Source organism: Lynx canadensis, chromosome E3, assembly GCF_007474595.2.
Source record: "Lynx canadensis isolate LIC74 chromosome E3, mLynCan4.pri.v2, whole genome shotgun sequence".
NCBI lineage: Eukaryota > Metazoa > Chordata > Mammalia > Carnivora > Felidae > Lynx > Lynx canadensis.
Window position 1 is genome coordinate 35131078 of NC_044318.1, and position 27406 is coordinate 35158483.

General features: G+C 48.4%; 1 protein-coding gene across 10 annotated transcripts in view; it reads right to left on the reverse strand.

Moving 5' to 3' along the window:
* Positions 1-27406, reverse strand: part of LOC115503858 (transformation/transcription domain associated protein) — a 112577-nt gene that overhangs the window by 29622 nt on the left and 55549 nt on the right. For 6 of the 10 annotated variants that reach the window (XM_030300349.1, XM_030300348.1, XM_030300345.1 and 3 more), the window contains 23 exons: positions 26982-27146; positions 26706-26887; positions 26337-26535; positions 25754-25882; positions 23269-23535; positions 21807-22013; positions 21379-21537; positions 21148-21282; positions 19678-19788; positions 18599-18745; positions 16770-16983; positions 16095-16220; positions 13806-13952; positions 12713-12915; positions 11990-12111; positions 11458-11671; positions 9245-9424; positions 7197-7343; positions 4118-4237; positions 3634-3921; positions 3328-3465; positions 2578-2690; positions 2054-2189 (listed from right to left, as the gene is read on the reverse strand). In XM_030300349.1, coding sequence (XP_030156209.1) covers positions 2054-2189; positions 2578-2690; positions 3328-3465; positions 3634-3921; positions 4118-4237; positions 7197-7343; positions 9245-9424; positions 11458-11671; positions 11990-12111; positions 12713-12915; positions 13806-13952; positions 16095-16220; positions 16770-16983; positions 18599-18745; positions 19678-19788; positions 21148-21282; positions 21379-21537; positions 21807-22013; positions 23269-23535; positions 25754-25882; positions 26337-26535; positions 26706-26887; positions 26982-27146 — 3849 coding nt within the window. The remainder of the gene's footprint in view (positions 1-2053; positions 2190-2577; positions 2691-3327; positions 3466-3633; positions 3922-4117; positions 4238-7196; positions 7344-9244; positions 9425-11457; positions 11672-11989; positions 12112-12712; positions 12916-13805; positions 13953-16094; positions 16221-16769; positions 16984-18598; positions 18746-19677; positions 19789-21147; positions 21283-21378; positions 21538-21806; positions 22014-23268; positions 23536-25753; positions 25883-26336; positions 26536-26705; positions 26888-26981; positions 27147-27406) is intronic. The other 4 variants (XM_030300350.1, XM_032591659.1, XM_030300347.1 and 1 more) reach the window with 1 other exon arrangement.

Sequence of the window (27406 nt, forward strand, 5' to 3'; positions counted from 1 at the left end):
TACCATCTAAATCACGTAAGTATCATACTCTGGTTTCTCTTCAGATCGAATAAATCTTTCGCCTTTTACTAAATCACGTAAGTATGATGAGGATGGTGAAGACAGCGTCATCCTGCGTTCATAGAACTCTCTGGCTTGTTTTTTCTGACACCTCACTTCTTCAAGCACGTTCACATTCACAGCCTCTCTTGATCTCAATAACCCAATGATGGAAGAAATTCAGGAAGACAGACTTGTCAAAACATGTGCTTCTAATACAATCCTCTAAAATCACACCGACCTCACATTTTCTGGACTTAAACACTATTCAAGAAGATGGACTTTTGTCAATCACCACACCTATCCTCTGTAAACCAAGAACACAGGCATCTCTTCTGTTTCCTATGCCGTTTATTAAACCAAACCAAGAAATAATGGTACTTCTGCAAGCAGCCCTGGAATCACAACGCACAGGAACGAAAACAGAAGTCATTTGATGTTTTTCCTTTAAGTATTAGTAAATGAGTAAATAATTTTGGACTATGAAGACTACTTGAATTTATTGCAGACTCCTAAGAATGTTTATTCACATACTTTGAGCTTTTTCCTAATCAGCATGTGCCTTACAAGTCTTTGGAAAACTATCAAGTGCTTCTGAAAGAAGAAATTCACTGATCAGATTATGGATAGCACGACGCTGCGTGTATTTGGCTAAGTGAAACCCTGGGAAGGGAGTAAAAAGGAAACATCAGATCGAGCTATAAATATTTACTCAGTAGAACGTAAATACATTTTGTCAGAAAAAAAAAAAAAATCTGTATTTTACCCATAACACGAGACTGGTCATCTCTGGGAGTAACAAACTCCCTGCATCAGATGAGCAATTTCCAGATCCCAACCCCAAAGTCAAGCCCTGTTCACACAGTCTGTGACCATCTCAGTTCCATGACCTTCTACATGTTTGTTAAAGAGTAACATCAGGAACCACAGTAACGACAATACAGGTTAAAATTCTGGACTCCTCATTTGCGAGAAAGCAGCCCCATAATCCCACGTGCTCTTGCCGTCTCCAAATGACAAGAGAAGAGGAAAATCAGTGGTGTGGATGTAACTAAACCCTACTGGGTAGAAGGGCAGGTGAGGACAGGACGGTAGCACTTCCTTCAGCTCAACCCCAAGCATGAATGTCACAGGGAAAAGGTGGAGAGCCGAGGAGGAGCAGGGAAGGAGGCCGAAGGGGAACAGGAGGAAGGGCCCAGATGACAAATGAGGAGCAAAAAGAACGGCTGCATCCGAGGACTGCCTAACGTGGGGTCCAGATGACACAGAGTCGTACCGTGCAATACTGCAGCTTTCGGGGCCTGATCTCCCCCAGTGGAGAGAGAGGGGGCTGCACCTCTGTGCCCACTTTCCCGCTGGGTACTCAGTTCTGCTGGATGGAGCTTCATCTTAAAAAATGTGGAGCTCAGGGCACACCTGGGTGGCTCAGCTGGTTAAGCATCCGACTCTCAGGCCATGACCTCACAGTTCCCAGGATCCAGCCCTGTGTCAGGCTCTGCACTGACAGCATGGAATCTGCTTGAGATTCTCTCTCTCCCTCTCTCTCTGCCCCTTCCCTGCACTTGTGTACCCACTGTCTCTCAAAATAAACTTAAAAAAAGAAGTGGGGCTCAACCAAGTTAATGACTCAAGTTCCGTTACGCTACGCTGCTTTCACTCGTGCGACACGGAACACGCTTTGTAACCACATCACTCAGCAGACCTTACCGCCAGGCCCGGCCCGGGATGCGCCCTTGCTGCCTGCACTTCCAGCCGTGCTTCTGCACCAAGTCCGCCTCGACGGACTACTACTTAATCTAATGCCTAGATGGAACCGATCCAGGAAAGGGGTTAGAGACGACCAAAAATAATGCCTGCTTCCCAAGTGCTATTTTTCATCTGCCAAAATGCCCAGTTTGTTCTAAGTGGAAGAGAACACTCTAGAGACTGAGGGCTTTGTGGAAGGGACCCACGCGGCTGTGGAGAACATAATCTGGGCCCAGCGAGTTATCAGGCAGCAGGAAAGTGGCCTCACCTGCACCAGTGCCTCCTTCATGGCGGTCCAGTTGGACACCCGCCAAGCACACTCGAGGACGAGGTAAGGGTTTATGTGCCCTTTGGACTGGCCATACTCCGTCAAGGCTTCCCATTGGTTCAACTCCTTCGAGCACCTAGAAGACCAGGGATTCAAGAGCACAAGGTCAGTTACCAACACACTCGCAGACTGAGACAGGGCAGGAGACGAGACATTAAGTCGTTTGTTGCCATTCCACAGAAGAAAACAGACATTTTTCCCCCCAGAGCAAATTTTCCCCCGAGGTGCCCATGGCCGTGAGCCACCCGCTCTCTGAAATAACAGCTCCCCCAGAACACCAAGGGCTGCCCGCCACAACACAGCGGAGAGCTCGGAGAACTGGAAGAAGTTGTTCCTTTCTTCATAATAAGGCCATAGCGAAAGTAGCGAAGTCCCCTTTTAAAAACACACGTGAGGAAATTTCAGAGACTTTTTTTACTGGATCTCTTCACGGACTCCTGAATGCATCAAGCACACTGGCATACCGAATCCAGTGGTCCTCCCAAAGCTGGTACTCTGGGAAGATAGCAGGGGACGCGTTACTCCTCTCATGCTCCTTCTTGGCTTTGTCCATTGCCTTCTCGTAAGATTCTTGTGCCTGGAGAAGTTAATCATGCTCTCAATTATTTAGGACAACCTGGATCTCAGGCCTGGGGGTGCCCTAAGCTCTTCTCTAAGACCACTGCCACCCGAGAGGTTCTACGTGCACAGGGAACAGGGATGGCCCCCGTACCTCCCGCCCCCTCGCCCGTCACAACAGACAGTGTAGAGACCGCCGAGCCCCAGGATGAATCTCTCTGTCCCTCAGTGAGGACAGCAGAGCCCAAAGCTCGTGCCTGTTCTGGAGTTTCTGCGGCTCAGTGTCCTACACAAGGCTGAGAGCCATATCCTGGGACAGCGACCCAGGCTACATACAAAGGACAAACACGAGGATTGAGATTTCAACACTGAATGTAATCTACCTGCAACTTCCAACAGGACCACTGACTGCAGATAAAAAGCATCCACATTAGCAACTAACGGTAAAGGATCGTGGACTGAGTTTCAAAAATGTTCGTGTCATGTATGTGTGTTTCTCTTCAACTGAGATTTCAATCAGAAGGCCTTTCTACGCAGGGTAAATGTTTCAAATAAACACGTGAACTTATTTAACATGAACTCTGACTTGACAATGTTAGAAACCACCTCTCCACCATGCCGCTCGGCCGGCTCATTGGACACTGGGTGGTGGCTACCTGCTCAAAGAATCCGTGCTGCTCGTAAGCAATGGCAGTCGCCGTCTCTGAATACTTGCAACGCTTCTGCCACAAACCAGCCCACATATCTTCCTCTTGTAACAGAGAGTACAGTTCAGCCAGGGAGTCCAGGATCTCCTGAAAACAGAGCATGGTTTCTTGAGTGCTCCTGATAAAAACCTTTCCTCTTCCTCCCAATAAAGCAACATCACTGGGCTGTAACTTAAAATCGCTCGGGAGAGGCTTACTGAAACCGTGAGGCCCCAGGCCAGGAAGATGTGATCCAGAAGACAAGGTGGGCCTCACCTGCTGGGGTGGAGTTATGCTCTCCTGCTCATAAAATTCCGTGGTTTGCTTCGGCTTAATCTGCAGACTCAGACCTTTCTCAAAAGCCTGGTGCTCCAGCATTAACGTGGACCGGAACCAGAGGTTGTGTGTCTTCCCCAAATACTTCAGAACGCAGGGCCTGATGGGAATTGGGGGGACACACTGGGACATGGCCTCGACGAAGCAGTTCAGCGCGCTGGGCTGACAATCCCGCTGCACCTGGTGGCTGCCGCTGCACAGGAACGGGCTGATCTCACCAGCCAGAGCCTACAAGCGAAGCACACGTGAACTGAGGTCTTCACTCTCTTACACAGCAGCTGACAACATTTGGGGAGGATTCACCATTAGTGAATGGGGCGTGGTTGCCTCATCCTTTGAAACTGAGCCAAGATTGTTTTCTTTCACCAAGATTTATCAACACCGAAAACCACATCTTCCAAAACAGGATGTAAGACAGACTCACGTGCTGCTGTCTGTCGGACAGGATTTTCCACAATCTGGGAAAAAGCTGGACCCACGTCTTTTCTGCCAGTGTTGTGGAAATGTGACAGAGCTGGACAAAAGCGCTGAGCAGTGCTCCCGTCTAGGGAAAGAACAAAGGTCCATGTAACCACACAGGGGGTCTCATGTCCATGCTCAAGATACTACTATCTCTGCTGTCTCATGCTTTATCAGACACTTATCCACTGTCAAATTTTCAAAGATCAAGCGTCACAGCAGAGCATAAACACAGATTCTGAGCATGAGGAACCCATGGGTGCTTAGGAGTCAGTGACGTGCCTACATATTTTTAACTTCTTTTAAATGTTTATTATTGAGAGAGTGAGCGTGCACACGTGGGGGGAGAAGCAGAGACAAGGAGACAGGATCCAAAGCAGGCTCTAGGCTCTGAACTGACAGACAGCTTGATATAGGGGCTCAAACTCATGAACCATGAGATCATGACCTGAGTGGAAGGCAAATGCTTAACTGACTGAGCCACCCAGGCGCCTCTACATTTTTTGACTTTTAGGGCATTTTCTAACTTTTAAGGGCATTTTCTAACATGGTTCCACCACGTCCAAGAAGTATAAACGCAATGCTGACACAGATGTGTAAACAAGAGGCACAGGGACTCCATCAAAGCTGGAAACATGAAAGAGGAAAAGAGGAGGAACACATGCATAGAAGGGAAGTTCTTGGCCAAAGAGTACAATTCTGCAGAACAGATCAAGAACTGAAGATCCAGAGTGTCTGCAGCTGACGGCCGGCGAGATGGAAAGAGCCAGGGTCAGGAACTAAAAGCCCGGATGGTGAATCAAATCCACAGATGCCTCTGACTTTGTCCACAGCTTTGCTGGTTTTTAAAGTCTGAATCGGCTGCCGATATTTCCTACAAACAGGCAGGTTTCAAGCCTGCTGGAAGCCCACTGGGCCCATGGGGCACACCTCCCCACAGAGACAGGGCTTCAGGGACACATGCATCATGACCAGGCTCTCCTTTCTCCAACAGCAAACCGAGGAAGATCAGAAATCACCCTCATGTCCACATCTACTAAAAATGCAGAAAGCAAAGCTACGAACATTTCAAGGAACATGGGTGAAAACATTTAATAAGTGAAGAATGCTCCGGTTTGGTACTCGGGCTGCCCCGTGAGGCAGACGGAGATGAAACGACCACGGAGGACCTCGGTGGCTGCCCCCTCCTCCCCGGCCTCGGGGGCCTCCTGCCTCCAAGTCAATCTAGCAGAGACCGGAGCGCTGAAGGGCCACACGTGTTCACACACCTGCTGCTCATCTCGAGCCGTGAGTCGGGGATTCCGCAGGTCCCCGGCCTGTACTCATTCACACACTGTCACGGAGAGGCTGTGGTGGCTCTGCCAACGCCAAGGAGGACAGGAGGGGACATTGGCGTCAACACGTTTCTCACAGGGAGGAAGACGGCCAATTCTGGGACAAGACGCCCAGGGCAGCAAAGAGGGCAGGAGCGCCTGGTTCCATGAAGGACCCGACCCATTCACGTGCCTCCTAGTCCCTCTGGACTTAGAAACAAACTGTCTGGAGGCACCGACTGGCCCCTGACCACTTCACGGGTGGAGGGGCCTCGGGAAGGAAAATGTCAAGGTCAAATAGACTTATAAATGCAGTGACTTATAACCCCACCTTGCTCTACAAAAAACAGAAATATGAAAAGTAACTTCGATAAACACGTGATAAAATAACATGAACGCCACTCCGACTTCTGAAGCCTCCTGGTGGCTTTCACTGTTCTCCACAGCACTCACCAGCCCACACAGCCACACCGATTTTACCTCTGTTTATTATTTCCCCCAGTAGAACAGGAGCCCCACGGGGCTGGTACTCTTGTCTGTTTCATTCAGTTACACGAACTGCTAAAATGTACTCTGATCTTTCACAATGAGCCGATCATTAAACTTATGCCAAAGCAACCAATGAGTCAGTATCTACATGGTGACTTATCATGGCGACTGTCAGCCAAGAAAGGCCTTTGGGTTTGGGGGCACTGACCCACCACCCTTCTTTCCAGCAGAAGTGACAGGAGGGACAGGGGCCTATTAAGTCTTCAGTTGTGAACAAAAGTGTGTCATCTACATGTAAGAATGCTCTGCTTCCGTTCTGTGCACAGGAAGATGAAGTGTTATGTTTATCCACACATAAACACAATGATCACTCAGATGCAAATTAAAGTTTGATTTAACGCACAAAAATACAGAATGGGTTACCAGAGAATTTTAAATGTACAAATTATCTGTGACAAGTAGTTTGTTTCTAGCTTTTTTCACCTAGGTCTTGATTTGAACAGAATCATCGCTGGTTCTTTGTAACACTCTTCAAAAACAACTTGGTGTATTGGCCTTAACCAATTCTTGTAGTCTTTAACTAAAAATCATCACTTCTATAATTAACCTAAGAGTCTGAGGAAGTCAAAAAGCTTCTAGCTGGCTATATCCCAAAACAGATGCATTTGGGGGCGCCTGGGTGGCTCAGTCGGTTGAGGGTCCGAGTCTTAATTTCGGCTCAGGTCATGAGATCGATGGAACCCCACGTAGGGTTCTGTGCTGACCCAGAGCCTGCTTGGGATTCTTTCTCTCCCTGTCTCTCTGCATCTCCCCAACTTGTGCTTTCTCTCAAAAAAACCCAGAAAACAAAAAACAAAACAAAAGGTGCGTCTGGAGGACCTCTCCCTACAAAGTGAACTTCATTTACCATGTTAACCTATTCTCATTTTCTTTTTATTGCCTTTGAAAAATAATTCAGCAGTGTCTCATCTTATATTTTTAGTAAACAATTTCATCCTTTCTTTCAAGGGACAGCAGTGGGAAAATTATTTTCTCCCACAAGATACTCTAATTCCTTCCTCAAATCTTTACACAGAATATCCACTTTGATCTCACAGAATTACGATAGCGTCAACTGAGAAAAGTGAGAAAATACGTCTAATTTGTAGAAGAAAACTTCACACTGCCGTGGGGTAATCCTGCTCTAGGATTCAAAATATTCAGGGGAGAAGACCACCACCGTCCCTCGGAAGCCACACAGACCTTCACCTCCCGGAGAGTGTCAAGGAATTTGTCGTGTCTGTTGGTTAACATGTGCAGTTGGTTCCCGATGTCCTTTTCAGAAAGCTCTTTGGTTTTGGGCGTGCTGGTCTGGTCTCCTGGGGCCAGCTCTATGTCAATCTCCACGTCCTGTGAAACAGAACACAAACAGGCAAAAACAAAAAGTCAGACAGTTAGAGAAAACCCAGTAAACAGCTCTTGCAAACTCCTTGTTACAGTTTTGGCAAGTAAAATTCTAGGCAGTTTCCCAGAATTTTAAAACTATGTAAATCCTTTGAGCTCTAAAATAAACAAAGCAGATGGACTAGATCAGACTTTTCTCTAAATGACACTATGGAAAGATCACTGTTTTGCTCTTCTATTTGGATTGTGGAAAGCAAAATGAAAAAGTGCAAGTTCTAAACAGTAAAAATAACAATGATAAGGAATTACAGCCTATCATTCCTCAAAATGCAGTATAGCTGCCTCGCTCATTCAGATTAAGAATATGGTCAGGGTCACTGCACAGAACCTGTTGGCACAATGTTTTATAGGACTCATTCCCAAAAAGGAGTAAACCCTTCTTTCTGTCTGAAGCCTCTGAGAAGTCACAGCCAAAATTCAATCATCAAGCAAGCCTCTGAGTTATCAACCATTTGGTATGTGCCCCTGAAAAAGCACAACAATGACTTCCAAGTTGGCAATTTACTTCATACAGGAGAGTAACAGGAAGATCGTATCACTAGATCATCTAGTGTTCAGCAACAGAAGGAGATTTTAAATTCTTATTTGATAATAGAATGAGTAGATATCCCACATACAGGAGTGGCATCAGACTACCCTTTCAGAGCAAAAAGGGTGCCTCCTTTTGCAATCCTGGGTGGCTGCTTCTAAAACCCAGCACTCCGGGGAAAGACTGAGCTTCCAAGAGCAAACAACCTAAAGGAGACCCAAGTTTAAAGGTCTATGCCTGGAGTAGTGGTGGCTACTCCTCATGGAGCACTGAGGGCCATCGGGACAAAGACCTCGGCCTTGCTAGCCAGTTCTGGGCTCCAGGGCTGCCCCCACCAGGACGAGGTGGAGACTTGGGAGGTTCACAGCAGGCTGCTGGTAGAACCTGCTGGAGCCCTGGGAGGCATCCCTCCCTAGGGTAGTGCTGTTAACACAACATGGCTTCTTCTCACTTGGGAGAGAAAAATCACCGAACAGTAGAATAACCTGTACTAAGCAAGACTAGCTCACAATAAAGTGATCTATCTCAAAATTAAATGGCAGTACGAGATGCTTATCAATTTAACCTAAGTGTCTATCAACAGATGAATGGATAAAGATGTGGTGTGTGTTAAGTACAATGGAGTATTATTCAGCCATAAAAAGGAAAGAAATCTTGCCATTTGCAACAACATGGATGGATCTTGAAGGCATTCTGCTAAGTGAAAGAAGTCAGACAATGACAAAAACCCTATGTTCTCACTTATATGTGGAATCTTACAAAAAAAAAAAAAAAAAAAAACTTACAACTTACGGAGAACAGACTGGTGCTTGCCAGAGGCAGCAGGATTAGGAGAGGGCAAAATGGGCCAAGGGGGGGCCAAAAGGTATAAACTTCCAGTTATAAGTCAGTCATGGGGATGCAATCAATGTATAGCATGGTGACTATGGGTAATGCTACTGTATTGCATATCTGGAAGTTTCCAGGAGAGAAAATGTTACAAGCTCTCATTAGAAAAAAAATCTGGTAACTGCGTGGTGACACATGTTAACTAGAGGTATCCTGGTGATCATTTAGTAATATATACAAATATTGGATCGTTACATCGGACACTTGAAACTAACATAATGTTGTATGTCAGTTACACCTCGATAATAAAAAAAAAGAAACATCTAACTGAACAGAGGTACCACATCCAGCACTTTCAGGTAGAGACAGGTTTTAATGCATTGCTCTTGCCCTCCCAACCCCCCCAAAATCTAAGGCTGATATCAAATTTGTCCACAGAAATGGGAATTCTGCTGTGAAAAGGAAGGGACCACACAATCTGGAGCATTACTTCCTCTTTGGACTCGCTGTTCTCTCGCTCCCGAGGCTCCTGCTTGACATGTGTGACCATGGCGAAGGCCGCTCGGTCGTGGCTGTCGGCCAGGTTGATGACATTGGTGATGGACGGGAGCATGGCTCCTTGGCAGCTGGTACCGATGGGAGTGCTCTTCTCACACACCGCCAGAAGCAGCTGAAAAGGATTTATGAAAAGAAGACAAACCTAGAACATTAGCCTGGCATTTGGGGTGCAGGGACCCATGGTTGACACCTAGTTCTCACGACTGGCACACATAGGGTGTTGACTCGTGAGCCCACAGCTCTGCTTCTCCCCAGCTCAGTCAGACAGAGGGTCTGAACTTTTCCTCCAGACACCCCTCACTCGGCACCTCTGACTCGGTGTCTAAGCAGAAATTCATATCTTTCTCCCCTACCAGATGGGCTTCCTCCTGCTATCAACTCCTGCCCAGACTAAGTTCCTAACTCATGGACTTCCTCTTCCCAAATCGTCTCCTCACACACAGCTGACTCAGTGCTCTTCTCCCTGTGGCCCCCAGTGGCTTCCATGGCCGCCAGGGGACAGTGCAAGGTACTCAGCATGGCTCACGAGCTCATCCATGACGTAACACTCGTACCCACACCCAATACTTCCACGACTATTCCCCACATCCCAATACGCTTTGCCACCTGGCCTTTGCCTCTTGACCTGGATGCCCCCCAAACTAAGCCACTCTTGCCCCCGCCCCGGTGGAGCTGAAGTGTCATGGGGAAGGACAAGCCCAACATCAACACGTAAATAGACACATAATAACGAACAGAAACAGAAAACAACGACAACAACCAATAACCCAAAACCAAACCAAAAAAGATACATACTCACTGTAAGAACAGAGCCAAGAAACAGGGAGACCAACAGAACAAAAGGGTGCCCCTTTTAGCTTAGGTGTTAAGAATGTGGCATGTCTGAGAACACAAAAGGCCAGTAGGGCTGGAGACCACCGAGGGAGGAGGGAGACAGGGAGGTCAGTATCGGGCTGGAGAGAGGAAAGGGTCTGGTCACATGGGGGCTGGAAAGACGTGTCCTGGAGGCTGGATTTTGTGCCAAGTATAAAGGCAAGGAGTGACACACACAATCGGCATTATTAAGGACAATTTTGCAACAATAACAAAACTAGGGTAGTGAGCAATGATGGTGGCCCCAAGAGGGCAGAAGAAAAAAGGGTGAGAAGCAGGTGGCCCTGAACTGGTAACCCCTGGCGACGGACCAGATGCACAGGACAAACGAGGCAAGGAACAGCAGATCCCTAGCTTGTGCCCCTAAAGAGGATTCCACAATCTTCTATCTCATTAGGCAAAGTAATTTGGTAACCTTCTAGCTTCACTTGTAAACAAGCAGACTAGAATTATCTGCATAGCATCGATAACCGACGGGAAACTAAGCTGCCTGGTGTAGTAAGCAGATAACTAAGCCGATGAAAGGCAGCGGATATGAACAAGAAACAAGAAAACAGAACTCTCCCCACAATCCTGTTAGAAGCATCTGACCATCCACTGAATCGGTCTGACCATTTCACACAGGCCTCTGTCACTGGCATGCTGGCCCCTCACACTAGGGGATCAAAGTCTGTGGCTTTGTCAGGCTGGTCTGGCCTGGCTGCTCTACCTTCCTGCTCTAAGAATGATGAGACGTGACACAGTACGTTAAATCTTCAAGGGCGTTGGGGCGCCTGGGTGGCGCAGTCGGTTAGGCGTCCGACATCAGCCAGGTCACGATCTCGCGGTCCATGAGTTCGAGCCCCGCGTCAGGCTCTGGGCTGATGGCTCAGAGCCTGGAGCCTGTTTCCGATTCTGTGTCTCCCTCTCTCTCTGCCCCTCCCCCGTTCATGCTCTGTCTCTCTCTCTGTCCCAAAAATAAATAAAAAACGTTGAAAAAAAAAAATTAAAAAAAAAAAAATCTTCAAGGGCGCATAGACAGAATTTACAATTTTCACACTTGAGGAAAAACAAACCTCTGGCTACACACTAAAGAACACTATTCAATTTTCTAGGAGCTTAAAACCACCCCTAAAAAAACCCTCGAGCTGAAAACAAAGCTTTAAAAGTCTTTTTTTTCTTCCTGGAAGAGAGGACAGCAGTTTATGGTGGAGGTTTCTAATTCATCTCAGACAATGTTGATGCCTCCTGCTTCAGTGCCCTGCCAGGGACGGCGAGCTGAGCCCGTCCTACCTCAATGCACTGCTTAATCCAGAAGTGGTTCCCCATGGCTTCCCAATTCTGGGAACAGGTAACGTAAAGCAGGCGCTCGTATACCCGACGTTTCATAGAGTTGTCAAAAACCTCGAAAAACTTTGCCCTGATGAGGGGCTGGGCGCAACGCAGCCCGGAGAGGAAGGCTGGCTCGAGTTTCGCAGTCAGCTCACTGCCAGACAGCGTCTCATCCCTGAAATGGAAAGAGGAACACGGGGTGGAAGAGCTACACCAGAGGGGGACTCTGCAAGCCGGAAGCCAACAGGCAGAAAACAAGCGGGCGAGAACGCTCCTAAATGCCGCTACGAAAGCCGAGAGTGGATCATAAATTACCATAGGCTGACGCAGCATTTGAGCAAAAGGTGCGTTAATGGCACAAAAATATGTTCTGGGATTAAGTGTAGGTATGTTTAAAATTTAACTATTGTGAAGAGATTCAACGTTACGTAGGTTAATTAAAGAACATACTGTAGACACATACGCGCAATGTTTGGTTAACCGCTGTCATTACCTGTAGACATAGTTAACGAGGTCTAAAAACTGGGCATTTAATTCAAGGTCTTCCGGAAAGCGCTTTTCTATGTAGGCCATCATTTTCACAAGCAAAATGGACTTCTCCCGGAGTGTAGGTGTCTGTATGAATTGGGTTTTTTTTAAAAGAAAAGGTCAATTACGTCTATTTGAGAAAAGATAAATTCAAAAGCATTTCAGCCATCTGCTTTATTTTTTAAGCTCTTAAAATTTTGTCAAGTAAAGTAAGACAAGTTCATTTCTAAATGGAAAGAGCCCGCCTCTGGCTGTCTGCAAATCCTTAAAATCAAGACAGCTGCCAATCTGATTTTCCTAGGGGCTGCAGCTCACTTTGGAGAGAAAGTAACTAAATTATCAAACAAATCAGAAGTTTGCAATCACCTTACTAAATTCAGTAACAGTCCCGTATCATTAATTTTTTGGATGCTTACCTTTAGCACCACAAAGACTAAGAAATAAGATTCATTTAACATCTTAATACAAATACACATTAAAAAGAGTGACCGGTCACCTTGAGCATCTATTTAAAATCTGTTAAGTGCCATGAGAGAAATCCATCTTAAGAAAAAATCCTGCGAATGCCAACATGGGAAAAAGCGTTCTGCCGGAGAAGCGTGAGGAGAAGAGCTGAGCAGGCCATGCTTGGACTTCTGCCTGCACAGCAGCAGGTGCCTGACCCGAGCACAGCCCTCTCGCTGCTCACCTGACTGGCTGCCATCGGGGAATTGTTTTTCACCCACTCTTCCACGATTTTCACTACAGCCCGGAGGATTTTGGCATCCGGCGACTTTTCAATGAGGGAGGTCAGGATGGCCTGAATGAAGTTCTTCCTCATCTCCATGCTCATGACGGCCAGGCGCGTTTTCACCAGCTCCAGACTCAGCATCACCAGCTCTCCTGTTCCTGCTTGTGCAGAGAAAAGGGGAGCACCCCAACAATCCACATGATGCATGATGTGGCACGTCAGATTCTGTCCCACCCTGCCCCCCACATACTCTCCTGCAAGAGGGGCCTCATAAGCGCCTCCGTACGGGCAAGGGGACGATGGAGCGGATGGACCAGTGCCGGACACCCAGACACAGGCAGTCCTCAAGCCACGTTCACAGCACTTCTGCTCCGATGGGCCTCTAGCAGTGGTGCCAACTCTGGGCACACGTGGCCCCGCCCCTGCAACCAACAACTTTATCCCTCAGGATCCTGGGGCCCACTACTCGGGCCCAGAACCTGCAACTTCATTTTTCATAAGGCATAAAGCTCTGATTATGCATTTGGTTTTACGGCAAAACCACTGGATAGCTCTCACTTAGCAGTGAATGCCCCACATAAACATCCAGCCCGCTTAAAAATTTCATCCCTACATTCACAAATTTGGGATGTAATTCATGAAAAAAAAAATTTAATGTTTATTTTTGAGAGAGCGAGCGAGCACACGAGCAGGGGAGGGGCAGAGAGAAAGAGGGAGACACAGAATCTGAAGCAGGCTCCAGGCTCTGAGCCATCAGCACAGAGCCCAACGCGGGGCTCGAACTCACAGACTGTGAGATCATGACCTGAGCCAAAGTCAGAGGCTTAACCGACTGAGCCACCCTGTGCCCCTGGAATGTAATTCATTTTAAAAACGAGTCTCACTTTGGTTTTATATGAAATGCTCACAACATCTTTTTTGAAAGCAAACGGAGAGCGGACTGCACCAAAAAAACAGGAATTCACGTTGGTTTCAGAATTCAATCACACAGCAGCACCCTTCTGGTGTTCCATGAAGTCTGAGAAAAAAACGTGGGGGCCCTGGTTGTCACCTGAGGTAGCTTCTGTGCTGCCCGACGCTGCCTGGGGGTTCAGGTGCTCTCGGACCATCTTCTGCAGGGAGCGCATGAAGACCGAGATGAGCCGGTCGATGTAGCTCGGGTTGTTGCTGCAGGCGGACTTGAGGATCATAAGGGTCCCTAAGAGGTAGAAATCGGTGTGTTCGGTTTTAAGAAAAGTTTTTTTAAAACTCAGTAATCAACAAAAATGGGCTATTTAAAACATTTTAAAGTGTACCGAATAAAAATGTGTTGTTTCTGACCAAGTATGGATAAACCCCAAGTGTCAACATTAGAAGCTTTTGTCCACACACACTACACTCTGGAGCACCGCATTTTCACTCCCAGTTCTGAATTCACGATCCACACCAAGCACGGGAGCCGATTTTTATGCTTTGGTAGATACAACGTTCGTACCTTCAGTTCTGGATTTTATCCTTGTTATAGCAAACCACCCTAAGTGACATTTATTGTCCCATGACAAGTTTGGGCAAAAAAAAAAAAAGAGGGGTGCCTGGGTGGCACCCCCGGGTTAATCATCTGACTTCGGCTCAGGTCATGATCTTGCGGTTTGTGAGTTTGAGCCCGGCGTTGGGCTCTGTGCTGACAGCTCAGAGCCTGGAGCCTGCTTCAGATCCTATGTCTCCCTCCTTCTCTGCCCCTCCACTGCTTGCATTCTCGCACTCTCAAAAATAAAAAAAATTGACATTAAAAAAAAATTGAAAAAAAAAAAAAAAGAAAGTAGAGCAAGAAAAAAAAGAAAATCCTTAAAAACAAATCTAGACTATTTGGACATGATAAATATTTTAGGATTCAATTTGTACCCCATTCTGAAAAACTGAGTAAGATCAGTAAAAATCCAGTAAAAGTCAACAAAACTAACATCAGAGCATGAACACTGAGTATGTGCAAAAAACGTAATCTTTCCTGACATTTTTTAGGAACATCCTGACCCTGACCTACACATGAAATTTTAAATTTGTATTCACGGTTCCCATTATAGACCAGTATAAGGGTATTCATTTGCCATTGATGGGTGCAACCATCACAGATTTGGACAATTTTAGGCTTGCTTTGTGAAAAGGCTGAGTCTCAGGAGACAGGTGACGCTTGGTGATGAGGAGTCAGTAACTGAGCCCTGGGTCTAGGGCAGGGAGACTGGTGTGACAAGACTCCAGGCACTAGCCCCAGTGCTGCCCCCGGCCTGCTGTCACCCCCACAAAGGAGGGAGGCAGGGCCAACGGTGGTCAGCTCTTCAGAGTCCTCCAAAGAATTAAGAAGACATTCAAACTCTGGAAGCCAGGCTGCAAAGCAGGATCTACATGACCCGCCTGAACAAAAGTCACAGAAGGATTCCTCAACCATCTAGATCCACCCGGTTCCAGAATAGAGCTGGCAAGCTTGAATACTAAGGGATACAATTTTAGATAAATTTATCTGGTTCCCAAATTTCAGATAGCAAGTAGCAAGGGTCTGGAGAGCAAGAAACTCATTCAGATGTAACGTATTCAGTTTGCAGATTCAGATGCAAGTGTGTGCATGATAAAAGCTACCTATGTGTTTACATACAAGTACACAGAAAAAAAGACACACATCAAGACGTTAATAGTGAATATTTACTAAGCAAAGAGAGTTTTAGTTTTCCTTCTTTTGTATTTTCAAAATTTCATGCAATGACTAAGTTAAAAAAGCATTTTTAAACTGCTAACCCTAAGTCTGTGACTTTCACAAAAAGCAGAGTAAAGTAGCTACGCATTTGACTTCTGAGTATCTGGAGGCCCAAGTCGTCCGGCTGCCCCGATTACCTGAAAAACCAACTCTTGTCTCACCTGGGGCAGCCAGAGCCTCACCACGTAGACAGGGACTAGTTCTCGTCTTGGGAGTGGCTTCAACACGGGTGACCGTATCGTGAAAGGCAGCAATTACACATCTGTGCACACTGCTTTAGCAGCGGCTCCGTGTGTGACGTGAAGCCGGGGCAGCAGGACCCGCACCACACGGGGCAGCTCCCCCACAGCCCAATCCTGCCTGCACCTGAGGCTGGGGCGGGAGGAACCGAGGGAACACAGACATTGGTTGGGTGGAGGCCGTTTCCCTCAAAGACCACAGGGGACTGGGGCCTCACGTGTACCAGGCCACACAAGACACCCTCAGCGCATGTCAGCTCAAAGCTCCAGCTGACATCCTGACCCTTTCCGAGAAGGAAAGCTCGTCCAGAGAGCACAGAGACCAACGCCAAAAGGAACCACTGCTACAGAAAATCTAAATCGGACCCAAACTCACCGAAAAGCTGGGAGGGATTCGCATTGGTGGCCTTCTCATAGTTGGTGAGTCCTTCATAGATTACCTTTCCGACGGCCGCATAGAGGCACTCCAGCTCTTCGTACTTGGAGGCCACACTGGAAGTGCCTGAAACAGAAGCGAGAACCTGGGCCCTACGGTTTAGGTTCTCAGGCCCATCGGGGCACCGGGACATTGACCTTCCTCACACTAGGTCTGGAGCCTTAGTTATCTTGGGATGTGGGACAACTGGCATGGGCGCTTCTCTCACACTGCAGGACTTGTGGCGCTCATCTCTGAGAGGATTCCGACTTTACAGAGCTAAGGGACAACGTTTTATCCCCCAAGCTTTCCCGGAGTGCACCCAAGATCCACTCACAGTATGCCAAAGTTTGACCTCGACCGTTTGACATTGGACAAAACACTGTAACCCAACTTCCTTTACTGCCTAAGGAAAGTCACGTTCGGCTGATGAGTAACAGCATTTCCAAAGCAAAACAAAAAAACATAATGCAACGACTGCCGCCGTTAAGTTCTTAGGTCAAGAAAAATTTTTTTTCAAAGAAAGACGGAAAGCCCGAAGTAAACGCTCACTATAGTAACTGGAGGAGGAGCACTCTCGAGTGACAAGCTCCGTGCCCTCCCATCCACTGAGGCACCAGAGCAAAGGTCACCTACTTGGCTCTGTTGGGAAAATGCTCATTAGGCGGGAGAGAAGGCTATGGACCGCTCGGAGAACCTTGGTGTTCGCGCATGTCATGCACGCAGCGATCCCACGCTGCAGAGGTTTGAAGCTGCTGAGGATGGCTGGAGACTGCAAGACAGTGAGCAAGAAACCCAGAACTTCCAATCCCGTGCAAATATTTCCATAGTTGACTTGATTAGGCTGCTCCTGCGGTGGAGAACACAGGCCACACACAGATGACGTCAACACTCCGGTGCCATCCACTACACAAGGACCACATTTTATTCATACAGGAGGACTTCACATTTCTTTTAACAAATTTGCTTTAAGTATTTAGTCAAACCCCCTTTTAAATGCTTATGAGAGACATTAATACTCAATATTAAAAATCTGAAAGTCATTAAAATCGGGTCTAAAAAATAAAATTCAAATATCCTTCCAAAAGGAAGTATCTTTGAAACTGTGGATCTTGAAATCAATCTAAAAGATGATGTCATAAAAAAAACAGTATTAGAAAACAGAGTATTGCTTCTTGAAACTTTTGTCTCTGTGGTTTACACACATAGATGCCTTGTCTATGTACTGTGTGGACACACTGGGTTGTGAGATAAAATCTTCTCACACTTACTATGGGAAAAGAGTGGAAAGTCACCACGAGCTGGGCACGCTGTATGACGGAAATGTTAGCCTGTGACGTGGCAGAGGTCGTTCACTAATGGCTGAGCTTAACTCAATGCGACTGCATTGGATAGGGAAGTAGTTTGACCTTTCAAAAAGAAAAAGAGGATGGGGCGCCTGGGTGGCTCAGTCGGTTGGGTGTCTGACTCCTGATTTGGGCTCAGGTCATGATCTCTCGGCTCCTGGGATCGAGCCCCACATCAGACTCTGTATTGACAGTATAGAGCCTGCTTGGGATTCTCTCTCTCTGCCTGTGTCTCTCAAAATAAACACATAAACTTAAAAAAAAAAAAAAAAGAAAGAAAGAAAGAAAGAAAGAAAAAGAGAAAAGAAATATACAGAAAATCCCGAAGCTATATGTCAAGCTAGAATCAAAGCATATACTGCAGACAGGCAGCCTATGATCCCACTGTTTTCATGGTGCAGGTAATCTGTGCAACCTTTTAAAAAAAAAAAAACCCTTTGCAATGCAAAATAACAAATGCTTAAAATCGGTCTGCAGCTGCCCAGAAATTACAGGATCATGGTTTTTTACAGAAACAGACCAAAGACCCACCAAATAATCAGCAGCATTAGAGGCTAATTTTTTTAACCCTTACCCCCCCCTTTAGTTTATTTATTTTGAGAGAGCGAGCGAGTGAGCACGTGCCCAAGTGGGGAAGGGACAAAGAGAGAATCCCAAGCAGGCTCTGTGCTGTCAGCACAGAGATTGACGCGGCCTCAAACCCGTGAACCGTAAGATCATCATCTGAGCCAAAGTCAGACATTTAATTGACTGAGCCACCCAGGCATCCCAGGGCTAATTTTTTTATCACCTTATTTTGTGGTGCTCGATAACAAATTATATGTCTGTTTTAAAGTTTTATTTTAGAGACTGTTTCATAAACCAACTAAAATTGTTTATGCCAAGCCAGTCGAGAGGTCACTTTAAGAACAGACGCTTCAAGATGCAAGAAAACTATCATGTTTTCAAAGCTCTTCGCTGCCTGGGGCTGGGGACATGAGCTCAAGTTTTAAGATCTTTTTCAGGGAGTGAAATTCCCTCCCCCTCCTTAGCAGCCACGATTGGCCAAGAGAACGGAGGGTTTGGGGTTTGGTGGCCCAGCCCCAAGATCGGGTGGCAGTGACAGACACATCCACTTACCACACTCATCAGGAGCTTGTCAAACCACTGCAGTTTGAGCTCAGACTTGGACCACATGTCTGGGCGCAAGGCAGTCTTCAGGAGAGTCACACACCGGCGAGACAGCACCTCCCCAGGAGACCCCGCAGTGTTGGTATTGTCGTTAACCTGGAAATCCACTTAAATTCAAGGCCACGTCTCACTGTGACACTGCCTCTCGCCCTGGCACCCGGCTTCCACTTCACTGCCACCTACTTTCCCACCTGACTCAATTCAGCCTTCTCCACTTCAGGGACTCTTGCCGACAGGCCCCCCCTCCCCCCCCCCCCCCCCCCCGCTCTCTTGCTGTGGGGTCGGTGGGGATTTGCACTCATTTGTGAGAGTGACGGATTAGCGTCAGGCAGCTCCCCAAGAGCGTACCCAAGCTCCTCCCACGGACCTCACAGGCTGGGCCTGGCACACTGCAGCACCGAGAAGGTACTAGCTGAATTATTCAGCAGATTCTTTTCAGTACTTTGAAGCCCTCAATGGTTTTGCAAGATCTACTATTCTGTTTAGTAATCATACAAACTTAAGACTCCCAAATTCTAAAAGAACTACCTAAGAAAATTTCATTTACAATGTTTTTTTTCAAGTTGTTTCAGAAATAGATTCCCAAGAAATACATGAAAATACATATTGACGTAAATGATAAAGAAATACAAGTTTTAAAAGCACTTAAATTACTAAACGTCCACAATTTATGGAGGTCGGATCATCCCAGCACCTTTACGAGATGTACTTGGAAGTTAAATAATCTGCCCAAGGTCACTGGCCGAGTGCCATGTTGTGTCAACACCAAGATGACCTTAATCATGAGATATACCAATATTTTACCATCGCAGAAAGAAAAAATGTTTTTAAAAATCCCATCACTTATAAAACAGGCAGGTTTCAGAAACGTTAGCCTGTTATGACATCAGTGGAATGTGGTACAAGAGAGCTGGCCTCAGACCTTGGTTTGTCTACATTGTTCCTGACTACACTGTCAGAGATAACATTCTAGAATCTACTAAGCAGTCTCTGAGGAATCTGTAACAGAAGCCTTTCAAAAGCCGCACCTGACAGGCCACGCGGATGAGGAAGTTCACCACTGTGTCTGTGTGCTGCTTATCAATGGGTTTGGCAAGAAGGGAGTCGGCTCCAGGCAGCGACTGGCTCCTTCCGAACACCTAGAAAAGGCAGGCAGAGCATTCTCAACGACGCGTCCGTCTGAGAGAGCGCGGCCTTGTGCAGCCAGCTCGAGGTACACAGTCCTCCTGGGGGCGGCGGCTCTGGGCAGCGGGGAGACCGGCAGCAGGCACGTCTCTGCAGACACAACCGACAAGGTCGCGAGGACACCAAGGCGGCTCTTCATACGGAGCACCAGCCAGGAGAAGAGCACAGACAAACCAAGTGAACAAAGACCCTGGGGCACTCCGGAACTCCGGAAGTGGAGGAAAGGCCTGCGTGGCTGGAGCATCGTGAGCAAGAACAGTGGGGGGGGGGGGGGGGGGGGGGAGGGAGGGGGCGGGGGAGGCACGAAGGCCATCAGCAGGGCTGAGTCACACAGGCCTTGAAGGCCTCAGCCCCAGAGAGGGCTTGGCCGGGGGAAAGACAACCTGACCTACTGCTTCTTCAAGCTTTCTCTTTTTTTAAATGTTTATTTTTGAGAGAGGGTATGAGTGGGGGAGGGGCAGAAAGGGCGACCGAGAATCCGAAGAGGGCTCTGTGCTGACAGCAAAGAGTCCAATGCGGGGCTTAGAACTCACAAACGAGCCATGAGATCCTGACCTGAGCCGAAGTCGGATGCTTAACCAACTGAGCCACCCAGGTGCCCCATCTTCAAGTTTCATTTTTAAATGATGTAACAGTACAGAGGCCCCAGGCTCCCTTTACTCAGCTTCCCTTAGATTCTGACAAGAGGCAGCAGGAGAGGACAGAGGAGCTGGGAGGCACTGCAGTGAGCAGGGGAGGTGGCTGGGCGCACGCCAAGAAGGGTCCGCGGCCGGGTCAGCAGGACCTGACACGTAAATGGACAAAATCCGTGGCCCGAGGTGTCCGACCTGAGCACAAGTAGAGACCAGTAGAGGGGAGGGACGGTTCAACCTCAGGCACAGAGTGACAGAGCCATCACCTCAACAAAAGGCTGAGGAGAGCGAGCAACCCCCTCCCTGGCTCTCTTGTGTTCTCCAAACAAAACAGAACACATTTGTTCACTTTGAAAAAAATGAACACAAATGGGTGCACATTCTCGATCAATTTTCTTACCCCAAAGCGTTTCTCTCGATGCCTCCCTGCAAGGAATTAGCCATTCTCATTGGAACTCTAAGATATTAAATACACACGTAAAAAACAAAAAAACAAAAACAACCGTATCTGGTGACATGAGAAACACGGCGAGTAAGTCCTAGGTCACTGGGGTTCTACCTGTGAGTGCAGCCTTTCCCGGCTGTGTCTCAGGCACGGTGCTGGGCACTTCGCCCACATTCGGAATTTGCGGAATGAATGAAAGAAGCGCAGAACCCATAGCAGAAAGCACTCGATCTTACCGCACTGATGGCTCCAGTGGCCGTCCTAAAGCGTTTCACTTCCTGGGCGGAATCCACCGACAGGCCTCTTTTAATGGAAGATGAAACAGAGTTGACTCCTTCGCCACTTGAATTTGAGTCCATGTCTGAATCCGGCTTAAAAAACACACAGGTGTGACTTTACAAACTGATTTCTAGGGAGAAGCAGAAGGAATTCAGTCTGGGACGACAGGACAAGTCTGGCAGCCGTACCTGCTGGTCCTTGATCCTCTGCAATTCCCACTTGATGACGACTTCAGACAGGTCCACGGCCAGCCGCCTCTGCTCGATGGTGACGCTGGGCGTGAAGCCCAACCTCTGCATGGCGCTGACCATGTGCTGCACCAAGTGATGCCGCACAGGGTAGTAGACCTAGGGGTACGGGGCCTGTGTCACACCGGGACCACTGCCTCGTGACTCCAGCACACATGCGCAAGTGGGCACACACACACGCATACACCCCCACCCCCCAATGGACCAGGAGTACCTTTATTAAAAGACGACTAACCACATTATTACCGCAAACAATCAGAGATAAGCAAGAGGTGAAAGCAAATGCCTGAACGCGCAGGACGCACCCCCTATGGTCCTCCGGTGCTCTCAGCGTGTGGTCCCCACCCCCCGTGGTGCTCTCTACACACCTTAAAGTGCTGCACGATCAAATGCAGGATGTGAACGAGCTGCGGGACCGTGTGGCCCTCCTCCACAATGATCTTCCTCGTCCAGTGCGTCAGCATCTGGTGCCCGTCCTCCATCCTGGCCGGCACCGCCGGAGTCAAGATGGCCATCGCCTGTCTCACGATGGCTCGAGCCTCCATCGCATGAGCCTTGAGGAGACTGTGAAAGACCTAACACAGGGAAGAGGTTCTTACGCACGGTGAGAACGAAGGCTTGGAGAAAGGAGATGACAACAATCACTTTGAACCGAGACCGGGTGTTTTTGCAAAAACGGTTTTTGCAAAATTCCTTAGGGCTGTCTTCTCAGGAAACAACAAAGCTGCTTTCTCCTTCCTTAAGTTTTGAGATGAATACGTTGTTCCTCCTCCTACCGAGCTCCCACTTCGTGCCCGTGCTGGGCCAGGGTGGAGCATGCAGAGGAAGACCTGGCTCCTTACAGGGACTCTGTCTCGCGTAACTCATGGGAAGTTAGCTGACGTACAGGGATCATTTCTTTCACCGCAGCGTGACACGAGTAAAAGGGACTGCCCTCGGCGGCAGTCTTAGAAAAGCGCGAGAGGTGACGTCCTGACGTTAAGTAAGGTCATGACACGAAGACCACCTGATGGGTACGGAAGATGGAGGGGGCAGGGCAGGTGCTGGAGATCAACAGGACTCGCCCACGCCCCGACCGGGAACTAGAGGGCATCGCGGATGGTCCCTGCGTCTCTGGCTGGGAGAGCAGCACCCCAGAGACGTGCCTGTGGGAGGTGATGACGGAGGGGCCGCTGGCTTTGTAGTCTGGGGTGTAACACCTCAGAGGTCACAAGACGAAGCGGTCAGAGGAAAACAATCAGGAGTGACCGCACAGAAGAGGACAAGGACGATCGCTTAGGCAACGTTAATGGGACAAACTGAGCACTAAAGTGTACTACCGCATTTAATTCTTACAGAGACAACACTAAACTCAGGGTCACAAACTTACGACTGCAAAACAGAAACTCAAACCCAGGGCGGCCTGGCGTCAAGGCCTAACCCCTCCGGGGACTCGGAGAAGGGTGCTCATCGTTGGCAGAGGATCAGTACGGGATGAGGGCTCTAGAGTGCCTAGTGTCTTTAGCTAAGGAACGGGCTGGGCCCTTGCAGAATGGTTTCAATGGACCAGCAGATCGGAAGCCAGGCTACAACGTGCAGAGGAGCAGGAGATGGGCAAAGGAGACGCTTTGCTGTTTCAGCAGCAAGGCCGCAGAGGGACGACGGAGCACAGCAGTAACTGCGGAGCAGGGGACACAGTGAGCGGTCATGGGAGGGTTCACGGTGTTTGTAACACGGCAGAAACCAGCTATTTTTAAACAGTGCCGGGAAGGACAACAGCAAAGGAGGCTACCACTGCGGAGGGGGGGGGGGTGCGCGGTGGAGGGGGGATGGGAGGGCGCCCCGCGGTACCTGAAGGACGATCTTCTTGTGTATGGCAAACTTGGCAATGATGTGCGCCAGAAGCAAGTGTCCGCTGTATTTGCAGGCCGGGTCCACGCAGGCCTTGGACAGCAGGCAGGGCCACGCGAAGGTCATGAGGCGGCGCAGCTTGCTGTTGCGGTTCTTGTTGTTGTCGTGGATGTGGTGCGGGGCGTGCTCCACCAGCAGCGTGGCGTACTGCAGGAGGTAGATCCTCAGCGAGTCCAGCATGTCCGCCTGCTTCTCCGGGTCCAGCACCTGCGGGCGAGACCAGCAGAACGGAGCTCGGGTCCAGTCCTGAGCCGTGTCACCAACCAAGGGCCACACGACAGGTTTACACCTTCAAACACACACGCACGAGCGCGCTCCTAAACACACACACACACGCGCGCGCGCGGCATATACAACATCAAGCTTTACAACAAGAGAACCAACGAGGTCATGCCAACTTTCCCGTCATGTGTGCGGATCAGAGACTCCCGGAACGAATTTCACTGACGAAGGGCGGGCTTACGAGTCTGAACACAGTGGGTGAAAGACCTTCAGGGGAAAAGGAGGGCCTCTTCTTTAGGACGAGATTTCTTTTTTTTTTTTTTTTTTTTTAATTTTTAAAAAAAATTATTTATTTTTGAGAGAGAAGACAGAGCATGATCTGGGGTGGGCAGAGAGAGAGGGAGACACAGAATCCAAAGCAGGGTCCAGGCTCTGAGCTGTCAGCACAGAGCCCAATGCGGGGCTCGAAATCACGAACCATGAGATCATGACCTGAGCCAAAGTTGAACACTTAACCAACTGAGCCACCCAGGTGCCCCTGTTTCTTTTTTTTTTTTTTTTTTAATGTTTCTTTATTTTGAGAGTGAGCAAGCACATGAGAGCGGGGCAGGGGCAGAGAGAGAGGGAGAGAGAGAATCCCAAGCAGGGACGCAGAGCTCGATCCCATGAACCATGAGATCACGACCTGAGCCTAAATCAAGAGTCAGACACTTAACTGGCTGAGCCACCCAGGTGCCCCAAGGACAGAGTTTCTTAATTTCCAAGTAGTTGAGATTTTTTGCCTAGTCAGCTGTTAAGTGTCTGTCTAGTCCTTATTTTGCAGTATTATAGTAAGAAAATGCTACCTGGAAAACAAATCTCTAAAGAAATTGTTACAGTTTTCTGTCATCAAGTATCGGACACATTTCTGTTTTATGAATATGAGAAAACATGTCCACCCCGAGGAATACCCCGCAGGTCTCTACTGAATCAAGTGCGCTGACTCTCCATTCCAGGCCTAACTACGTTTTCTCCCAGAAAGTTCTGAAAGGCTGAAGTCTTCCACCACAACTGTGTTTTTACTGGGGTTCCTCTGGCTCCCCGAGTCCCCTCTCCCCTGGACCTGCTGCTTCCCGGCAGCCTCTCCCGGGACCCCCACCTGCCCGGTGCCACTAACCCTCACCTGACCTCGAAATCCCAACTCCTCACTTGTGCTGAGTCAGCAGCATCTGACCCAAAAGACAGTCTAGAGAAGGCAGCACAAGAGAAGGGGCCGCATCTGAGGCACCATCTCCCCCAGTTGCCCGGCATGAGGCAAGTGTCAATACGGGGACCCAAAACAATTCCTTGGGCTCAGCTCTCATTCCTAGAGAGAGCGGAGGTGGGGTGAAAACTGCAGGAAGGACGCCCGTCTTCAGGAACCAGTAAACTGCCAATGGGAACAGTCCCCTCCACTTGGGCCCCAGGACGGAACGGTGATAGAACGAGTGAGAAAACTGGGTTCTCCTAAAGGGCGAACGTTCAGACAACACCCTGCAGAGGAATGCCCGTTGGTCACTGCACTCCAACAAACCACGTGTATACGGAACGCTCTACCAGCCTGCAGGTGAACACAGCACCTGCAGGCAAAGTTCAAAGGCCAAGCCAGCACAGGACAGCCGAGGCACCAAGAGGAATGCCGAGCAGCCATTTCTCAAACACGTCACTCAGAAAACCTCTCTAGCACAAACCGGAAACGCTACTGTAAACATACAGAGACCTAACACCTAAGGTAACCTCAGACATCCCTACTGTCACATTGGTCTCGTTAACTTGACAATAAGGGTCATGGTGGCAACTAGATCTGGTCTGTTTCCACTGACTTTTAGTAGATTCTTTTGCAAAAGTGAAGACAAAAACCATGTGTCAAGACTCTAACCAGCGAGAGGGATTTTTACAAAACAACTCCAACATCTAACTGTTCACTGACATATGTTCCGTTTCTCACTGGAATCTATTTGTGTGGAAAGTCAGTTCATTCTGAAGTGTCCTCAAAAAAACGCACTGCATTCTAATACGACCAACGCAATTCTGTAAACCAATGCAACTGTGGAAGATTAGAACCTTAGGGAAATAAGCTTATTTCAGCGAACCCATCATACAAAACACACATGCACACACACTCACACGTTCTCTCTCATCTACTACGTTGCTTTTCATGCCAAAGCACTGATAGTGACACCACCTTGGTTATAAACACACTGGTGATGCTCTCTGGGTTATCGCCTTCTGGGTTGGGAGGTCCTAGGAGCTGCTCCCCGTCTCCCTTCTCAAAGCTGTATAAGAAAGCAGGATTCAAGATATGCTGCAGAACCTACAAGAAAACGTAAACATGAAGGAGGAGGAAAACAATGCTGTGCTCCGTGCTCTTTATTTCTTCAACAAGGTGGGTAGGGCCCCCAGGGTTTGCTTGGACACTGAACCCGTGAAGCGAGATCTCAGTCAAGGGTGTGACCCATCACCTGACTTTGACTCAAGCAGTCAGCAAGAAAGGTGGGTCAAAACAGGAGGAAAAGCGACTTGAGTCTGTCTACTCTCGTGTCAAACGAGGCATTTACTAAAAACAAGGACTCCGACAACCTACTTTGCAACACTGGCTCACTCTGGACCAGCCGTAAGTTTTTCAACGGCAGCATCTTCCTCGCCAACAGTCCAGACTCTAGTTAAGTGTCCGCGGAGACACAGCAGAACACAAACAGTGCCCCTGGTTCCCTAGAAAATTAGCCCCAACGCCCACGGCAAAACCACAGCCTAACCGTGAGACTCACCTTGGCTTTCAGTTCATCTCCAAAGTTGGGGTCGCTGAAGTCCACAAAACGGAAAAACAGGGCACGCTTTTGAGCGATGCTGTAGTTTTTGGGAATCTCTTCCTCCATGTACTCTTTCAGGAACGTCATGTTGCAGAGAAAACGACCGGTAAAGGCCCGGAGCAGCTGGAAGAGCAATTCTATGTCTCCATAATTCCTTCTGCAGGGTCAAATGAGAGAACAGGCTATGTTATGGCTGCTTTCGCGACGACGTGGGTGCACGTGGCCAGTGGACCACGGCTAAGCACAAATTCCCAGAGGGGCTCCGGTGTAGCTTACTGGGGGGGAGGGAACAAGTCACTGGACAGAAAGCACAACGGATGCACCCACTTGCAGTAATTCAGCAGACAGTAGGCCAGCAGCTTGGGCTCCTTCCAATTGGTGGCAGCCATATTCTCCTTCCGGTGTCTCTCTTGAAAGGTCTCGCTAACCCACACACGCCTCAACTGGCTCACCAGAGAATGCTGATTGGCCAGCCAGGAGTCATCGTTTTTAACTATAATACTTATGATCTGTCAAAGAAGCGACAATTAGGGAACTGGCAGGGTTCTCCAAGCATCCCACCTGAACTTTGAAGATTTCAGGTGTCTGGTGAGAAGACGCTACCTTGATGGCCTGAAACTGGAGGTCCAGGCGCAGGGTGCTGGTGCTGGGTGAGCCAGGGCGCACGGCGGTCTGGGGGCCACCGGGCAGCAGCAGGGTGATGAACCTGTTGGGGTTAGCGGCCAGCACATCTCGCAGAGGTCTGGCATCTTTGTGTTTTAAAAAACTCTGAAAACAGAACAAATAAGCTATTTTAAGCCAGTCAGGGCTCACAAAGGGTTTAGATGAATGAGCGCTACGGTTCTTTCCCAATCTGTCTAGGCAGGCTAAAAAGCTGCTATAACCACCCTTTTAACAAAAAGCTCCTTAGCGGTAATGATACTTCGTGACTGTGGACTCCATAATCTTAGCAGTTCATTCATTTGTTAACACCACCCAAATCCTACAGACAGGGGTTCCTTGGCCCACACTTTCCACGTACGCGACAA